Genomic DNA, 19,121 nt, shown 5'->3' on the forward strand with positions numbered 1-19,121 from the left:
CTCCATACATTAATATACACTTATCCACGAAAAAAGCGAGAGAATTGTGAAGAGAGAGCGCACGCGCGCGCGAGAGAGAGAGAGAGAGAGAGAGCTTCACAAAAAGGCGTGCAGACCTAGGCATGCACATAGGTGTAAAACAGCCACTTCTGTATGGAAGTTGTTGGTAGATAGGTGTGTAGGGAAAATTGTCGAGAAAAGAGAGGCATCTGATAAAATCGAAACGATACAAAGAAGATTAGCATGGCCCCTGTGCAAGGATGACATGCACAAATTGAGAAATGTTCCATATACACAGACGCACACACACACACACACACATCTATAAAAGGCCAATGTCATCTCATCAGTAAGGTAAAGATAACATTAAAAATAAGTGGGCGGCCTATGAAACCATGCTAAGAATAACTATACAATGGAACTATACCAGGGTTGAACCATGTATAGTATTGTCCCATTGGCAGAAAAGAAAAGAAAAGAAAAGAAAACGAGAACCAAATTTGATAGAACTATGTACAAAAATGTGATGGAGACTATAGGATGTAGCTAATCTCAAGATGTGCACATGCTCTCAACAATGCGGTCCCTAACTTCTTCACTGATATGCTTGGTGGTGAGTCTCCAATGTCTCCTGTAATGGCTCTGATCTGATTGTGGTGTGGCCTCCTTGGACGTGGTCCTGGTAGACGGGGTCGTCGTGCTCGATGAAGGGAAATGGCTCTATCCAATGTGACTCCACGGTGTGGCATGTAAGGTGTCTGGCAAGATGTCTCTGTCTCTACTAGGCTAGTAGTGTCAGTAGGGTCGGGTCTACGGAAATAGACTGTGTCATTGCTCTCTATGTGGGTCCCTCTGGATGAGCTGGCCTCCTATCTCAGAGTAGTGTTGTGCAGCGCCTTTGGAGCTCCAGGAGGAAAAAACCTAGTCATCTCTGGTCCTTGTACTCCTTGACGCAACAAAGGGATCCAAAACCATCACAGAAGAGGCAGTGGTACTGTTCTTGTATGTCATAGTATATTGTACATCTGCATATGCAGTGCTCCTCCGTCTCAGGCTCTCAATTACAAAGCTAGCAAGTCCTATCCTTTGCTAGCGTATCTATCCATTTGCATGTCTCCATCTGAAGCATATGTGAGGAGGTGCAAATCTGCCCAATAGCAGCCCATATGCTATGGGAGAGATGGGTGTCCATATATACTGGCCGAATAGTGAAACCATCATGAGAGAGAGACAAGAAATGACTCCTGTAGAACTCCATCCTCGATCCTAGAGGGAGTGGTGGGTGGATCCATGTCCTTGCTGTCTCAATTCTCAAGATATTAGTGTGAGATGGAAGGATCGAGGTGCAGCTAAGATTCAGTAGACAGTGTGAGAGTGAGAGACAGAGTGAAGCACAACACCCAAGAGAATAGATTGAAAGAGTGTAATGAGAAAGTACAGAGTACAACCCTTAAACCTTAGGGTTGTAGGGGGTGTTCACACCCGACACACACTAAGTGCCCATAAGTGTGTAACATAAGCACATAAGCACATACGACAATAAGACTATAAGTCTGGGGGAAAAAACCTCTCCTATCGAGAGTAAAAAGTACCCCAGTGTCCTACTGATCACCAACACTCCCATATGAGCGTAGGCGCAAGTGAGGCGTGAGTCAAATACCCAACAAACCCCCCTGGAGTGAAGAGTGATCAAGAGTACAAGGATCATCCGCCACCAAAGGATATCAATTTAAAGCACCGCGAAATGCTTCAAATTTGTCACGAGGAAGAGCTTTGGTGAAGATGTCTGCCACATTACTGGTGGTAGGACAATAGACAAGGCTGATATCACCTGCATGTAGCCTCTCTCAAACAAAGTGATAATGGATCTCAATGTGTTTCGTGCAGGCATGAAACACTGGGTTCCGTGCCACTGCAATGGCACTCTGACTGTCAGTGAACAAAGGAGTAGGCTCCATAACAGATACATCCAAATCAACTAGCAAGCGTCTAAACCATACGCATTCAACTGTGGTGGTGAAAGCTGCCTTGTATTCAGCTTCACATGAGATGTGGCAACAGTGGATTGTTTCTTGCTAAGCCAAGAAATGCAAGAAGAGCCAAGAAAGAAACAATTGCCACTAGTGGAGTGACGTGTATCATAATCACCAGCCCAATCAGAATCACTATAAGAATGTAACTGCAGTGGTCCCCCCTTGGCATAAAGCAACCCAAGAGATCAAGTACCCTGCAAGTAGCGAAAAACACGCTTGACAGCTTGCCAATGTGACATACGTGGCTGATGTATATACTTGCTAAAAGCTGAAATTGCAAACTGTATGTCCGGCCTAGTGTTGCATAGATAGATAAGACATCCAACTGCAGGAGTATATGTATGTATATCAAACAAATCACTGTCATCATGTAATGACAGTTTCAGTCCAGGTTCCATGGAAGTACAAACTGGCTTGCAATCGTGTAAGCCAAACTTCTCAAGAAGCTGCCCAATATGCCTTGACTGTGATAGCCCAATACCTCAAGCATTATGTATGAACTGGATGCCCAAGTAGTAATGCAAAACTCCCAAGTCAGACATGTCAAAAGTTTGCTGCAAATTTTGTTTGGCTGCTGAAATCTGATCGGCATGTGTTCCAGTGAGCAAAAGGTCATCAACATAAAGACATATAATCAGCATAGATCCCCCTTTTTTACATACGTAAAGGGTAGACTCAGATGAGCTGTTTAAAAACCCCTGACCAAGCAAGAAAGCATCTATTTTTGCATACCAAGCTCTAGGAGCTTGTTTCAAACCATATAGTGCCTTTTTAAGCTTGCATGCCGAATGTTTTGAGCCTTCAACTGCAAAACTAATGGGCTGCTGTACATAAACTTCCTCCTGAAGTTCCCCATGTAAAAATGCAGTCTTGATATCTAGCTGATGCACTGTCCAACCATAATGTGTAGCCAAAGCAATCATAGACCTGATGGTCGTCATACGGGAAGTAGGAGCAAATGTCTCCTCATAATCAATGTCCTTTTTCTGTGCGTAGCCTTTAGCTACAAGCTGTGCTTTGTATTTATCAATGGATCCATCTGCTTTCCTTTTTAGTTTGTAGACCCATTTCGTTCCAATGGCTTTCTTCCCAAATGGCAAGGACACCAAATCCCAAGTTTGATTCTTAGTAATAGAATCTAATTCAGCTTGCATAGCTGCCATCCAATGCACATTTTATTGTGCATCCTCATAACATTCAGGCTCTTCATTATCAAAAGTACTTGCTGCCATAATAAACTCCATGGTATGTGCTGAATCATGCAAATGAGTTTGCCTTCTAGTACGACCAGCCAAAGGACTATCTTGCATAGTCTGCAAATACCATCTAGGTAACTGTCTAGCATCCTGACTGTGTGCAAGCTCTTGCTGAATTTCAGTTTGAGCATGATGCTGAATATTCCGATCAGCCAATGGCTGAATTTCTGCACTTTCCATAGGAGCAGCTGGCTGAACATTAGGTTCATTTTCTGAAGCTCCAGCTGAATCACCAAAAGTAATGGGCAACAGCCCTTCAAAAACATCACGGGCAACCTGATATGTGTCCAAACCAGCCAAGGATAATTCTGATTTTTCATCAAAAACAACATCCCTGCTGACAAAAACCTTTTTTGTAACGGGATCATAGAGTCTGTAGCCTTTGCTCTCATTGCTATATCCCATAAAAATGCACTTAACAGCCTTGTTGTCCAACTTTTTTCTAAGTACCTATGGAATATGGGCATAGGCAAGACATCCAAAGGTACGGAAGTGGCCAACAGAAGGTTTACGGCTATTCCAAGCCTCAAAAGGTGTAATGGTCTTCAAGGCTTTGGTAGGGCATCTGTTCAAAATATGGCAAGCACACATGACTGCTTCCATCCAAAAACTATGAGGCAAGCTCTTTGCCTTTAGCATACATCTGGCCATCTCCATGAGTGACCGATTCTTCCTCTCTGCTACCCCATTCTGCTGTGGAGTATAGGCAGTAGTATACTGATGGACTATTCCCTTCTGCTGCAAAAAGGAATTCAGCATAGAGGACATGTATTCCCCCCCTCGGTCCGAACGGAGAGTCTTAATCTTGCATCCAGATTGATTTTCAACAAGTGCACTGAAAGCCAAAAATGCATCATACACTTCTGACTTCTTTTTCAAACAGTAGACCCAGCAAAAACGTGTAAAGTCATCAATGAATGTCACAAAATAATAACCACCGCACAATGACATGGTTTGCATAGGCCCACAAACATCTGAATGCACCAACTGCAATCTGGTTGTTGCTCTAAAAGCAACATCACGAGGAAATGAGAAACGATGCATTTTCCCTAAAATGCATGCCTCGCATAAGTGCTCAGGAGGTCTCTCCAAGAGAGGTAAGCCATCCAGCATCTGAGTACGCTGCAAAAGCATCAAGTTGCCAAAGTTTACATGACCCAAACGAGCATGCCATAACTCCGCCTGTATCATAGCAGGAGTAAGAGTGGATGTCAAGTATACCGACTGATCTACTGAAAGAGCATCCAACTCATATAAACCATGACACAAAGATCTTGTCAAGACCAAAGTCATGCATTCTTTATCTCTAACCATGCAACGGTCATCATCAAATGTGACCTGCAAACCACAACGTGCCAAAGAAGAAATAGAAAGTAAATTCTTCTTGATTCCAGGCACAAACAAAGCATTCTGCAGGCGGAGAATAGAGCCATCAATGGCTGTGAACTGAATCTCCCCAATACCATGAACAGGGTATGATGCATTATTGGTACACTGTACCGATTTTCCAACGGGAGGTGCACTAACTGAAGCAAACAAATCTCTGCGAGATGTAATATGTCTAGATGCACCACTGTCAAAGAACCAAGTGTCAGCATCCTCTGTAGAGCTAAGTGCTCTATCGGCCCAAGAGATGTCATAACTGCAAGTGTAAAAACAATAGTCCCTGTCCACAACAAAGGACGCAGACTCACTAGTAGTGGAAGGAGTAGTAGAAACAGACATTCCTGACTCCTCTTTGGAAATACGCTTCCTGTACTCAGTGATAAAGTGGCCGGGCTTCTTACAATAGTGACATTTTCCTTTTTTTGCTTGTGTCTCCCCTTGTGTCTGATTTTGCGATGTGCCAGAAGTGCCAGAACTCTGTGGAGCATTTTTCACCTTGCTGTTTTTGCCTTTCTATCTTGCCACAAAAGCCTGCTCAGAGACTATAGCATCCACACCACTATTTTTTCTTGTTTGCTCCTACTCTAGAAGCAAACTAACCAGGTGAATAAAAGTGAGTGGGTGCTCAGCAATCCTCATGGTGAGGTTCAATGCAGTATGAAAAGACAAGTACGAAGGAGGTAAGGAATTCAAGGTGGTGGATATCAACTGTGCATCCGAAAAATACTCATCTACATTCATGAGCTGCTCCCTCAAGTCCTGAATCTTATTTAAGTGATCCTGCATAGAATCACCCTCATGCATCTTCAAAGTTTCCAACTCTTTCTTCAAGAAAGAGATCCGAGTCTCATTCTTTCCTGCAAACATATGCTCCAAAGTCAACCATGCATCTCGTGAAGAAGATGCCGAATGAATGTGAGGGATGATGGATCGGTGAACTGCCAGAGCAATCAGCGACAAGGCCTGTGCATCATGTGTATCCTAAGCTTTTTGAGCTGCAGTTCTTGGAGGAAGTGGCTGAGGTGGAGCGGGTTGAGGTCCCCGTTGTCCACGTGCGCCATAGGGAGGAGGAGTAACGGGAGCTACAACTCCCGGTCGAGTTTCCTCTCCACTGACATAATCCCATAAATTCTTGGCCACTAATACATTCTTCATCATGAATGACCATAGCGAATAATTGTTTCCATCCAATCTGTCTTCCTTGGATACACACGTAAAGACATCACCTCCCTGATTTGCCATGATGACAAATTTCCAAAGACAAATGAGCAATGTCAAAGCAGTATGGACTGGAAATCTGCAAATTGCAGCAAACACACTTCTGCAATTAATGTGCAAGGGCGTATTCTGTCAAAAAAACTGTCTTTTAATGCACGCTTCCCAAGGTGCAAACAGTGCTCAGCAACATTGTTATATCAAAATCCCCAAAATTTTTGCCAAAATGTCTGTCAAAACAGTCTTTTTGTGACTGTATCAGCAGTTCATATGCAACTGTCCTCAAAATACACAAAAGCCCCAAAATTTTTGATGATCCAGTCCAGAAATTTGCATCAAATTTATCGCACACCTATATCCTGTGCTGTGCTTGCCGCGTAGGAACCTCCTCTTCCAGAACTGTGTTCTGGACTAAAAATAAAAATTTTTGTTAAAAAAATGTACCTTACGTGGACTGCAGGCTGACGTGCTAGACAGGCGTAATGGCAATGGCGTCGCTTCAGACAGATGGCGCAGGAAACGGGTGGCCGTGGCTGACGTGGACTAGAGCGGGCGGACAGGGCGTGTGTCGTGACGTCTACAACTGGCGGCAAACTGACAAGCGGGTGCTGTCGATTGACCGTGCTGACAACTTACGTGTCACAGGCAGGCAGCGTGCCACAAGTTGCGCTGGAGACGTCTGCACCTGCAGCTGGAGAGATGCGCGCTATAATCTGGAGTTGTGCGCTAGCGTGAGAAGCTGCACGCTGTGCGGGCGTAGGTTAGAGAGTGGCGCTTAGCTGAGATGGCGGTGCCTGCAGGTGCTGCGGCAGCACGCAGGTACAGGGCGAGACTGACGAGGGCTTACAAACAGGATCAGGCGTTGTTGGCGGGCAGACGAGCTGCGGCTCGACTGGGCAGAGCTGGTAGGGGCTGCAGACAGCAGACTGAAGACTGCTCTGATACCAAATGTGAGATGGAAGGATCGAGGTGCAGCTGAGATTCAGTAGACAGTGTGAGAGTGAGAGACAGAGTGAAGCAAGACACCCAAGAGAATAGACTGAAAGAGTGTAATAAGAAAGTACAAAGTACAACCCTTAAACCTTAGGGTTGTAGGGGGTGTTCACACCCGACACACACTAAGTGCTCATAAGTGTGTAACATAAGCACATAAGCACATACGACAATAAGACTATAAGTCTGGGGGAAAAAACCTCTCCTACCGAGAGTAAAAAGTGCCCCAGTGTCCTATTGATCACTGATACTCCCATATGAGCGTAGGCGTAAGTGAGGCGTGAGTCAAATACCCAACAATTAGCTCTAATCACTTGAATCATAGCTCTGATCATTTGAGAGAAAGTGTAGGGCAGTCAAGGCTATAATCAAAAGGTGGAAGGTAGTCAATATCCAAACCATGTAGGCTCATCCAAATAGCCATGTATGAAAACCAAGAGTTCTTCTCACCTCCTCCTGCTAGTTGTCTAGATGAAGTTAGTGCCAATTTGGAGTATCTATGACGTGGAAGGCTCCATAATCTGTGCCAAAAGGTTAATGGCCTAAAGAGTCTACTATGACAATGGGATGTGGGATGGAGAGATTACTCCTAATCATGCATGCTATCATCATGATCAATGGCTTTTCCATGCTATCCCAGCCATCATAATAATCCCTCCTTGTTCCAGTCTGATCAGTGAGTGGGCTAAGACACTTGTGGTACAAGCTGCAGTCCCATACCTCTGCTCCATATAGTAGTGTAGGTGTGACTAGGGTGTCAAACATCCATAGTTTGGTGTGGGGTTCCTGGAATTGTATGTGAGCACATTGACTCTTGAGTGCCCCTAGTGCTGCATATCCTCGTGTCAGACGTGCCTCTGATGTCCCTCTCAACGAAAAATGTGGGCCAGAGAAGGTGACTCTCAAGTAGGTGTATTCCCTCACATGCTCCACTATGTCTCCTCCAAATGTGAATTGGTACGTAGATCTAGTCATCCATGCTGCTGAAGTATTGAAAACCATGGTTTTGGTCTTTCCAAGGTTCACTGTGAGGGCTCTATCTCTATAGAAGATGTGCAAAGCATCTAGGTGGCACTGCAATCCCTCTAGTGAATCTAAAATGAGAACAATATCATTTGCATACAATAATATTGGTCTTAGTACCCCTACTAGGCTAGCTCCGGCTCCTCCTCGGTCAACGCAATCAGACACTTCATCTATGTATAGACCAAACAATGTGGGTGAAAGCGGGCATCCTTGTTTCACTCCTATGGTATTGTCAATCCGCTTTGATAGTCCCCCCAAGTGCCCATATATGACCTGTCATTTTCTCATATAATGCATAGATACTCCATTGTATACCTTTGGTACTCCAATATCCTGCAATCTTTGCATGATGCGCATATGAGGCACTGTATCAAAAGCTTTGCGAAAGTCTACAAAGCAGCAATAGATCCTCTTGTCTTAGGCTCAACCCTCCTCAATAATGGCTCTAAGTGTGAGAATATAGTCTAGCGCGGTATATCCTTGTCTAAAACCTACATGTCTTTGTCCTCTCATACCTTGCATTTCACCCCACTCATTGAGTTCATACTCCAATATAGATCCGTATATCTTGGCCAAAGTATGACCGATCATGATAGTCCTGTACTTGCTAGGAATCAGGGGATCATCGCTCTTAAATAGTAGAATTATAGTATTCCCTAACCAACTCATAGGAAGCCTTCACATATTGCTCTATTGAACATATGTGCTAGTATGGGTGCTAGTATGTCACAAGCATGTGAGAAATGCTCTACCACTAGTCCACCCTCATCCTATGCCCTCCCATTTTGTAATCTACAAATCGCATCCCTAACTATTTTCCAGGTAAAGCAAGCATCCGGTGATGTAATTTGTATGGGGGGTTGTCCATGCACTCTTGCTATCCTATCCCAAAAATAGTTGATATATCTCTACTTCTACTTTCGCTAAGTAGTCTCGTTTCTTCTTTTGCACAAGGTGTTTGAAGAACGCCTTTGCTTGACACTATGTTTGAGTGCCTAGCTCCACTTCTCTCTGTAAGCGAGCTCGGGTGACTCTACACTCATCAGCATACATGGCTGATCCATGTATGGCCTCTGCTAAATCCCTTGTACATTCTTCCAACTATCTGCTCAAGTCCAATGTATGTAAATTGGTCTACAAAGAATCACTGTAGATGTGTGAGGTGTCTTCTACGAAGTAGTATTTGGGAAGTTTAGGGAGGTATGGTGTTTCATGTTTCATATATCCACAAGAGAGCATGAATGTTGAAATAGCATGATTTAATGCTATGCTGATTGCTCTCTTAGATACCTTAAAGTTTTGGATGTCTAGTATCAATGCTGGTGAGCCTGTCAAGTAGTCCACAGTACTTGCCCCCTCCTTTGTGATTCCAACATGTCAAATTGTCAGATCTTGGCCATTGTGGTAGGCCATTAAAGATGGCTAGTCCATATGCAGTCCCCAAAGCCAATAGGTGTGTCCCATAGGTACTCACTTCTTTATCCTAAGCTCTCATGCATAGGCCTATTTCATCTATGTCTATCTCTTTGAACATGGCATTATCATGCATATAAAAGTCACTTTGTCTATCTCTGGTGCATGCATTGAAATCTCCTATTAATAATATGTCCCCAATGCTAGCATATCTCATGATATCCTTGTAAAGTACATCAAAGGAAGATCCATCCTGTGTGGCATAGGTAGAGTTTGCAGGAGGAAAGTAGCATATTGCAATGAATATATCATGTGGTCTTCCTGTGTGTATCCTAATCCATAAGTATCCTGCATCATCATCTCTCTTCATTACTTGCACTATCCCTTTGAGGTCTTCCCGGTGTAGTAGAGCCACACCTCCAAAACCCCTAGTGCTTCCTGGTTTTCTAGCTGCTGGATGAAATGCACTTTCCCACCTGCATCCCCACATGTCTGGTAATCAGCTACCTCTACATTGGTGTGTTTCTTTGTACATTGCTATATCTATGTTTTGGAAGTTATCTTCAAAGTAACCAGCATCCAAGCGTAGGGCTCCATTACAATTCCATATTGACATCCAAAGTGTCTCATAGGCTGTGCTGCGTTTGTGCCCAGTGTTACCCCCCAACCTGCGTATCAGTTTTTGAGTTCACGTGGCTGCCTGTGGTCTCCAGGCCGCCTGTGCTCTGTCCTGCGGCATGCAGGAACAGCCTGTTTCTCTGCGGCAACTGCCACCCTGCCTTAGGGTGTGCCTCTTCTGCCCTCGCCTTGTTTGTGGAGTTCCCAGTCTGCTTGCTATGGATTTATTGATTCTTCTGAGTCTCCACACAATTGGTCTAGAGTGTCTAGGCCCCGTGATGTGGAAGAAGTCTCTATTAACTCTGTCAACTGGTTGAGTCGAAAAGGAAGCCCTTGCTTGTAATCTATACTCCGATCTAGCTTCCTTCATGGCATCAATCTTGGTTCTGGCAGCATGCATCCTCTCAACTACCTATCTACATCCTGGATGTCTCTCCTCCCTCTAGAGTGCTGCCAGTTCTCCTTTTTTTGTAATATATAATTGTATTAACTACAAAAAAATTAGAAGATTACAAGATGCAGGGTGGCTCTAGGCTATCGTGCATAGACCAGATACAACAGATTCAACAAATACAAAAGGACAAGAGTGCAAGATGCATGTTGGAGCTAGATGGGGTCCGCTTGACAGAGGATCAAGAGTTTTGACAAGATTCTATTGCGTGGGCCTGGGCCTTTGCTGTCAATGTCTCCAGTACACCATCTTGAAAGAACTGTGTGTGTGTGTGTGTGTGTGTGTGTGTGTGTGTGTGTGTGTGTAGAGAAGGCCATGTCTCCTCCTCGGCCTCCTCTTTGAAGGAGGAATTGATCTCTTGGAGGCCTGATCCAAGTCTCTAACTGCATGTTCTGCCGAGAAAGGCTTAGATCTCCAAATTTGTGTGACCATTCTGAGGTGCTAGCTATAAGAGAAAATACATTATCTGTGCTGGGTAAGTCAATTAAGTAATATGATTCACTTTGCATTCATTACAATAATCCCTGAGTTCCTTGAGTGATTTACACCAGTACTTCTCAATCTGCTCTGATAATGGCACAGGTATCCTAAAACACACACACACACACACAGCACACATGCACACAGGTGCACGCACACACAATTGTGGCTGATGGCCTATTATGGCATTCTTTTCCTGTCACAATGCTGTTATGTGGGGTATCATGTCAACTGACATGCCATAATCAATCGAATGATGTCTATGAATTATATATTTTCTACTATGAACTGCTTGGTTTTAACACACACACACACACACACATGCACGCGCACACACACAAGTTATCACCGTTACAGTCTGCTTGCACACGCACGCACACACCTTAATAGTCTGCTTACAAGATTTCTCACATAGGTTACATAAGTGACTCTATGTGCATCTCTTTACTCATATGTGACTCTTGTGTGTGCTAGTGGGACCCTCCAACGCTTGCATCGGTTACCCCATCTATGGTGGATCATTATTTCTCACCCTTTGAGAAACTTGCAGATGAGCTAGAGCTTCCTGCTTCAGATAGGCAACAAGCAGCGGTTTACTCAAGGCTTTGATTCTCAACCTCATCTGTAGCATTCCATTGTAATTCTTTGTGGACACAGTGATTTGCCATTACATTGTAGAGCGCTAATTGTTATTACATTTTGGAGCTTCTTGGCAAAATTGTTCAGATAAGTTGGTGATGTATATAGCATTATAATATGTAGAATCTATGCTTCTATGGGCTTCCTCTCTATACTATGAGCCAGCTTATGTTTGCCATTCTTGTGGTAAAGATGCAAGGGTTCATGGCACAAGCCAGACGCTAGTCGTCATACTTTTTCAGGTGGCCTTTCTTATTGTGTTGTCTTATTTTATTGTGCAACCATTACTAAAGGCTTGCCCTTATTGTTCCTACCCATCGGTGGCTCTGAAAAAATTAACTGAAGCAAACATTCGCTAAACTAAATGGCACATTATTATAAATATTCTCATCAACCAGTGGAAAGTTTCAATGTTTTGGGCATCGCTGTCATCTTTGAATTCTAATATGGTTCTACTCCCTCCATATTGGATTATGCTCTTCTCTCTAGTTTATAAAACAATTACTAAGAAATTGTGGAAGCTTGCAACTTGGGTAAGTTCAGGTGTAGTTTTCTTGACAGTACCAGATGGGAGAGGTTTTGCAACTGTAGCGCAATCTACTACAACTGCCACCGATGAGCAGAAAAAGTGAGATAGACATGATGGTGAGACTATAGCTGTGATCACATTATGTTGCAAGAGGAATATCATTACTCATATATGGTCTTGCAAGACCGCAATGAATGCATGAAGCTTTTGGCATGCATGTTTCATATCAAGAATGAGGTGAAGATCGTGTACTTGAGGAACAAACTATTTCAGGATACCCACATATAAGAAGAGGACACTTATTACTGTCTATCTAATAAAAAATTAGAGATCTTGTTAATCAGTTGGCTTCTTTAGGAGAGGACATTGATCTTTGTACTTTGATTTCAACCATGCTCAATAACATATCTCCAGCATACTCTACTTTTGTTTCCATTAATTTGATCACTAGCTCAGACAACAATGATGCAACAAACTTTGATCATATGGTTGGCTTACTCTTGTAGGAGCAACCATGAAAAACGTTGACATCTCTCATGGCAAGTTGCACAAGCATATGCTAGTCACTACAAAGGCAAAGGGAAGAAACCCATGTATGGGGTATAAGCCTAAAAGGGGTGATACATCTCATAGTGGTGACTTATAATGCTAGAGCCTTGCAAAGGATGGTAATAAATTTGGGTAATTGTAACCACTGTCATATCATAAGCCAAATTAATGCTGTAAGAAGCTTTCCGAGGAGGGCAAATGCTTGCATTGCAAAAGGCATGGACACATGGAGAGAGATTGCAAGAATAAGGCAAAGGAGAAGGGACATGGTAATGGAGCCGTGGAAACTAGGAAGATTGATGAATCCAATGCATCAAAGGATGACGAGACATGCTCTATGTTTGCATTTAAGGCAATGGGTGCATGGTACATTGGCAGTGGTGCCATGAAGCACGTGACACTGAGTGGACATTTGTTTCATTACATGGACAGTCTGTGAGTGGCAAGATGCATCGATTTCATTTCACAAAGCCAGTCACTACTGTTAATGTGAGAAAAATCATATAGTTGGTGCCCACAGACGTGGTTGGGCGGTCTCTATGGGTGGTTTAAAATTCTTTCTGACTTCCTTGTGATTGCTCATAGTTCACATAGGTATTTCCGATTAACCATTGATCAGATGTGTTTAGCAATGTTAAAAGAGTGGTTGAGAATTAGTCAAGTGCTAATCTGAAGATCTTGAGATCAATAGGGGAGGGGGGATATCTCACCAATGACATGCAGAGACTTTCTGCATGATAGAGCTATAAAACATAGAGACAACTATGCCATATATCCCACAATAAATTGGGATTGCAGGCAGCAGAGGGATGAACATGGCACTTGTTGAGACAGCTCACATTATGCTCAAGGCACTGCATCTCTCTGGCAATTTGTGGCAGAAGCTAATGTAACAGCAGCTCTTATCACAAATAGATGTCCTATACATGCTCTCAAGTACAAGACACCTTATGAGGTGTTACATGAAAGAAGCTTGAGGTATCATATTTTAAAGTGTTTGGGAGTAAGGATTATGTGCATTGCTTGGTCCTAAATGAAAGGAACTTGATGACGAGAGTTGGAAAGAAACTTGATGCCAAGAGTGCTATCATGGTTGACTGTCTCCTGCACGGCAAGGGTTATAGGCTCTATAACAGTGTTAAAAAGATCTTTACTTGGTGACATATGAAGCAACCAAAGTGGGAAGTTGTTGAAGATATTACCAAGGAGCAAGAACATGTGCAGGTGCCCATGAGAGAGTGATACTACTCATATACCTTCAAAGCCAATGCTAAAATGGGTCATCGAGACCATTATGATAGCAAGCAAGAACCATTGCAGGGCTGCACAAGAGGAGAGCAACAATGGATTGAGGAGCAAAACCATGGGACAAATGCAGATTATGCCCTTGACTATGCTTTGTTTAATAGGAATGTCGTAGATCCTTTGAGATATGAGGAAGCTTGTGTACATTCACACTGGCTAGATGCCATGAAGGTAGAAATGGATGTAATACAGAAGAACAACGTATGGAAATTGGTAGATAGACGAGTGGGAAAGGATGTCATAGGCTCATGTTGGGTTTAGGGTAGATGCACCAGTAGAAGATCAGTTAACATTTTTGGTTGCAGCAACCTGTCTATCACAGGTTATCTAGTGCATCGAAGTGAAGTTTTCTTCGCCTACTTCTGGTGCAACTCTTTGTATAATTGACTTCATTAAATAACCATCGATTCGGTTGATTCCTTGTGTGCCAGAAGAAGATCAGTCATGAAGGAGAAGCTGATCGCTTCTTGAACCCACCAATCAGAGACAAGCATTGTGCTTTACGATTGGCTGATAGCTCAAAAATTGAAGGATAACATATGCAACAACATTTTGATACTTGAGCATATGAGTGATCTTCTTTCAGGGGGCACCCCACTACTAGCACATCTACCAACAAGAAAAAGCATAAAGCAGATGGTAGCTTTGACAAGTAAAATGTTAAGCTTGTTGTGAAGGGCTATGCACAGGAGGGTGTAGCAACTTTTGTACCAAGTATGTATGACTGTAGTATGCATGGTTATTCTGATGAAAAATGCATTGACTGGCCAAATTAATATTTTTGAATGGGCAGTTGGACGAGGATTTATGTAGTCACAAGGTTTTACCATTTCTGGAAAAGAGCATGGTATCAAAGGGTACATGGCCACTTTGTTGACCATGGATTTCAGCAAATTCCATCGGAGAGCACACTTGATGTGCTTGTTGACAAGGATATTAAAGGGTGGTAGTGTTATATGTGGATAACATCATAGTCCTTGGCAACAGTGACAAGAGGATTGAGGCAGTCAAGAGCAATCTATAAATGTCTTTTGATTTGACATTTAAAGATATGGGATTGCTTCATTACTTCTTGGGTATATGGTTTATGCATACAATGAGAGCATTTGCACATCATGACAAACATATGCAGAAGGGTCGCTAAAGAGGTTCAACATGCATGAATGCCAGCCTCTTAGGACACATGGATCCTAGACATACATTATGTGATGATGAGGGTACTAATCCTACTCTATGCAGACAGGTTGCTTATGCTTTACAAGGCCTGACACACAATATGCAGTGTCATACTGGCTAGCCCAAAGGAATCACACTGGATAGTTGGGAAGAGGGTGCTCTGATACATCAAGGAGACAATACAACTATGTATGTCTTATGGTAGACAAGATGTGGTATACTCGGTGCCTACAGTGATTCAGACTGCATAGGTGATAAGGTGGACAGAGTTGCCTAGTGGGTATTGTTCTTGCTGGGATCATCAGCAATATCATGGAGTAAGGAAAAGGATGTATAGGGCTCAGATTGCTTGTTGGCAGCATGCTTCATGAGCAGAAGGGTGCTACATACATATTATGTGACAGTCAAAAGTGTCACTGTAGCAGCATATAATTCAGTCATGCATGGAAGGGCGAAGCACACAGCTGTACATTATCATTATGTGCTTGAGATCATTGATACTGGTCAGATAAATATTATCTATGTGCACACAACTGAAAGTGTGACAGAGATCTTCACAAAGCCTCTCCCAAGGAACAAGCTTGACACATTCGAGTTGCCCTTGGAATGAGAACTGCAAGGATCAGGGAGGCCTACCACAGTGTTTGGCTGGTTAATTAGTTCTAGGCACTACTATCTTTCGTCATTAGTTGACATACTTGCTACTCAATTGGGGATTGAAGACTATGTTTACCTCATACTCTCTTTAGGAATTCATGCCACTTACAAACTGATGTGCTACGCGTACGACCGGTCGTTTATATCTTTTGTATGCCTCTCTTTCATTTTTCAAGTCGGAGAAGATGGAGAGCTTCTCCATTCTCCATATGGACTCTTATGCATACCCACAATCTCAGATTCCTTAGCCATAGCCTTAGCATTGATTCTTAGTTTCACAATTGATAAACGGCATGAAGGATGACAAGAAAAAAGGATAAAGGAAACAAAGTGTTAGAATCAACATCTCAAATTCTTCAGCCATAGCCTTAGCATTGATTCTTGTTTTCACCATTTCATAAAGACACAAAGGATGACAATTTTTTGATGAAGTTAAGAGCGGCAGGCTGATATTTGATCAGAAGGCTTTATAGTTTTGGGAGATATCTTGCAAATTGCCAGTAGGATTAGTACCAGAGATCGAGCTAAAATTACCAGGGCTCTTGTTTAGCTCAGATCTCCTTTTGTGAACCTGTGAGATTATCTAATGCATCATCTCTTCGTGTGTGAAACAGAAAATGAAGGAAAAAGTAGTTTTAGTGCCTGCATCTCAGATTCTTTAGCCATAGCCTTGGCATTGGTTCTTACTTTCACCATTTTACAAAGGGCACAAAGGATGACAAGCAAAGTAATAAAGGAAAAATAGTTTTAGTTTTAAGGGGATCTTTCAACGATCACATCTTTCAAGCATGGAAACATATGTATGTTTTGTTAAGGTGTTTCAACAACTACATCTTTCAAGCATGAGAATATACCTTTTCGGCCCAGCTCCTAAAAGGCCTCAAGTGTGTAGTGTAGAGCTTTTACTTTTCCTTAAGTGCCAAAATAAGAAGTTCAAATTCTATAAAAAAAAGTAGAAGTTTCAATTGATCCAACTCCTTACAACTATTATATTTGTGGATGTAAATAATGGGGCTCAATAAGGCCCCATTAAGTTCGATCCCTACATGTACTTGCTAGAAGCTTTGAGACCGAATGCTCTCTCTAAAAGATTTGAGATGTAGGTATGCACAAGAGTTCATGTGGAGAAGAAGCTCCTTATCTTGCTTGCATTCACAAATGGAAATGAGAAGCATACAAAAGATATGAGCGGTTGGTTATAAAATTCACATATCAGTCACAATTGGCATAAGTGCCTAAAAAGGAGTATAAGTAAGATGTAGTTTGCAATGGCATGTGAAACAAGTGCACAGGATGGTGCACTAGAGTATTGCTCTTTGAAATTAGGACCAAAAAATTAAAATTTCAAAAATTCGACACCATAACTCTAGCCAACTAGTTGAAGTTACTAAACTCAAGTTCATCAGAGTAAATTTTCAACGAAGGTTCACCTCACTACCATACCATTGTAGAAGCATACCCTAATGGGTAATACTAAGAAAGAGTGGCAAATTGGTTATAGTCCTACAAGAGAAATAAAGAATATAGAATACCATATGAATGAGCATTATGACATTGCAAAAACACAAAGTAAAAAACAAAATGTGAGTACTAGTAAAGGGAGAAAAGATATAAGCCAATAGCATTGAATGAAAAGGGAGAACAAGACCACAAATTATCGCCTCCACATGTAAGAGCATTCAACGGTAAGCCTTAAATGTAAGGATAATAATTACTAATTAGTTAAATATTTATATATAATTAGAAAATCAAAACATGCAACAGTAATGCTTATGGATCTATGAGATCTTTAAAATGAAAATCTAGGCAAACACCTACAAGAAAGAAATAAGATAAAAGTCATAATGAAAAAGGTGGTGAATTAGAAAACAATTTAAGACATCTAATTGAGAGGGTATTCAATGGTAAAGTCTTATAGGTTTCAACTAGTACTCAATGTATCAATATGAAAAATCAAGCTAAAGCCCACAAAAGAAAAATTTGAATGTGTTAAAAAAATATTGATGATGACCAATAGAATAATGTGATAAATATCTAAAAACTTTCATTCTTTCAGAGGCATCATATGTTGATGTTTTACTTTTTGGCAAAAACAAAAATAGGCAAACACAAATATATCTTAAAAATTGTGAGTACCATATCATTAATCTAGCTTAAAAGCCTTCCATTAGGCCCTTGATACATTGTCGCTTGTCCCTAAACTTTGGGGAAGAAAGGAAGATAAAACAATTTATCAATTAAAAGAGTTGCTCTCTAAATATCAATTCTTACTAACATTTTAAGTTTGTTAAAAAAGGAGCACTATTCTTGCTCTTTCGTACATGCTAGTAGACCATAAATATTACTTCTTGCTACTTGTAGCTTTGTCAAAAGTAGCATCATTATTACCATTCCATACATTCTAGTGTCCCTTACGCAATATGCTACACAATGTGTCATACTCAATTGGCTATAGTGATTCAGATTGGGTAGGTGATAAAAGGTGGATGAAAAGTCAACTAGTGGGTATTATCGCAAGTTGGGATCATTAACAATATCATGGGGGAGTGAGAAGTGAGTTACAGTATCTACATCTTGTGAGGTATGAAAGTGTATCCATCCATATGGCTCAAATTGCTTGTTGGTAGTTGTGCAAGAGTCAAAGTATTATTGCAACATCATATAATCCAATCATGCTTGGAAGCAAAAAGCACACAAATGGATAACTTCACTTACATATTACCTCTGTGCATGCAATTAAAAGTGTGACAAACATTTCAAAAAGCCTCTTCCAAGGAAACACGCATAGGTCATATTCAAGTTGTTATTGGGATGAGAGGTGGTTAACCCTCTCAATGGAGCAAGCATAAGGATGGACACATCCACCAATGATGAGCAACAAATTTTGCCAATGCAAATACTATAACATGTTATAATTGTTTTTCCAAAAGATGTTGTCAATGCAAGATTGAGGGCCAAGCCCACTCCCATGCAAATTGTAACTATTTTGTTGAAGTTGAGTGAGAGTCACCTAAATTCTAAAATGCATGCAATGTAAGGCTAGTCAAGAGGCCACAAGTGTGGGTTGGATGCCCAAAAAGAGTGGAAACCTAGAGCCATTGTATAAAAAGGATGAAAGATAATGAAGAGGCTATTCATGTGTGTGCAAACTTGTGGTCTTCTTACTTTTGTTAATCTTTTCATACAATTGAGAGAATAAACATGAGGGAGAGAGTGAATATGTGAGTGAGGAATATAGACGCTCTTGCATTCTTTCTCTTCTTCTCCATTCCATCCTTTTGATGAGTTGTGAGTTCAATCATGAGTGTGTGAAGTTTCTCAAGAGAGTGAGGGATGAGGTATGCAAAGCTTTCTCTTCATCTCCTCAAGATTATTCGTGGCAACTTCTCTCGTGC

General features: G+C 41.8%; 1 protein-coding gene and 1 non-coding gene across 4 annotated transcripts in view; both read left to right on the forward strand.

Moving 5' to 3' along the window:
• The window catches only part of LOC148029540 (3-hydroxyisobutyryl-CoA hydrolase 1-like), a 103,559-nt gene extending 91,646 nt beyond the window's left edge, over positions 1-11,913 (forward strand). For all 3 annotated transcript variants that reach the window (XM_087688724.1, XM_087688725.1, XM_087688726.1), the window contains one exon: positions 11,346-11,913. In XM_087688724.1, the coding sequence (XP_087544850.1) occupies positions 11,346-11,480 (135 nt within the window). In that variant the 3' untranslated portion in view covers positions 11,481-11,913. The remainder of the gene's footprint in view (positions 1-11,345) is intronic.
• On the forward strand, positions 191-296 carry LOC148029541 (U6 spliceosomal RNA). Its single transcript, XR_015692530.1, has one exon. It is a non-coding gene; the product is annotated as a U6 spliceosomal RNA (small nuclear RNA).
• Positions 11,914-19,121: the final 7,208 nt, after the last annotated feature.

This window comes from Lygodium microphyllum, chromosome 11 (genome assembly GCF_053477565.2).
Source record: "Lygodium microphyllum isolate KBCC chromosome 11, Lygodium_microphyllum_v1.1.10, whole genome shotgun sequence".
Taxonomy (NCBI): domain Eukaryota; kingdom Viridiplantae; phylum Streptophyta; class Polypodiopsida; order Schizaeales; family Lygodiaceae; genus Lygodium; species Lygodium microphyllum.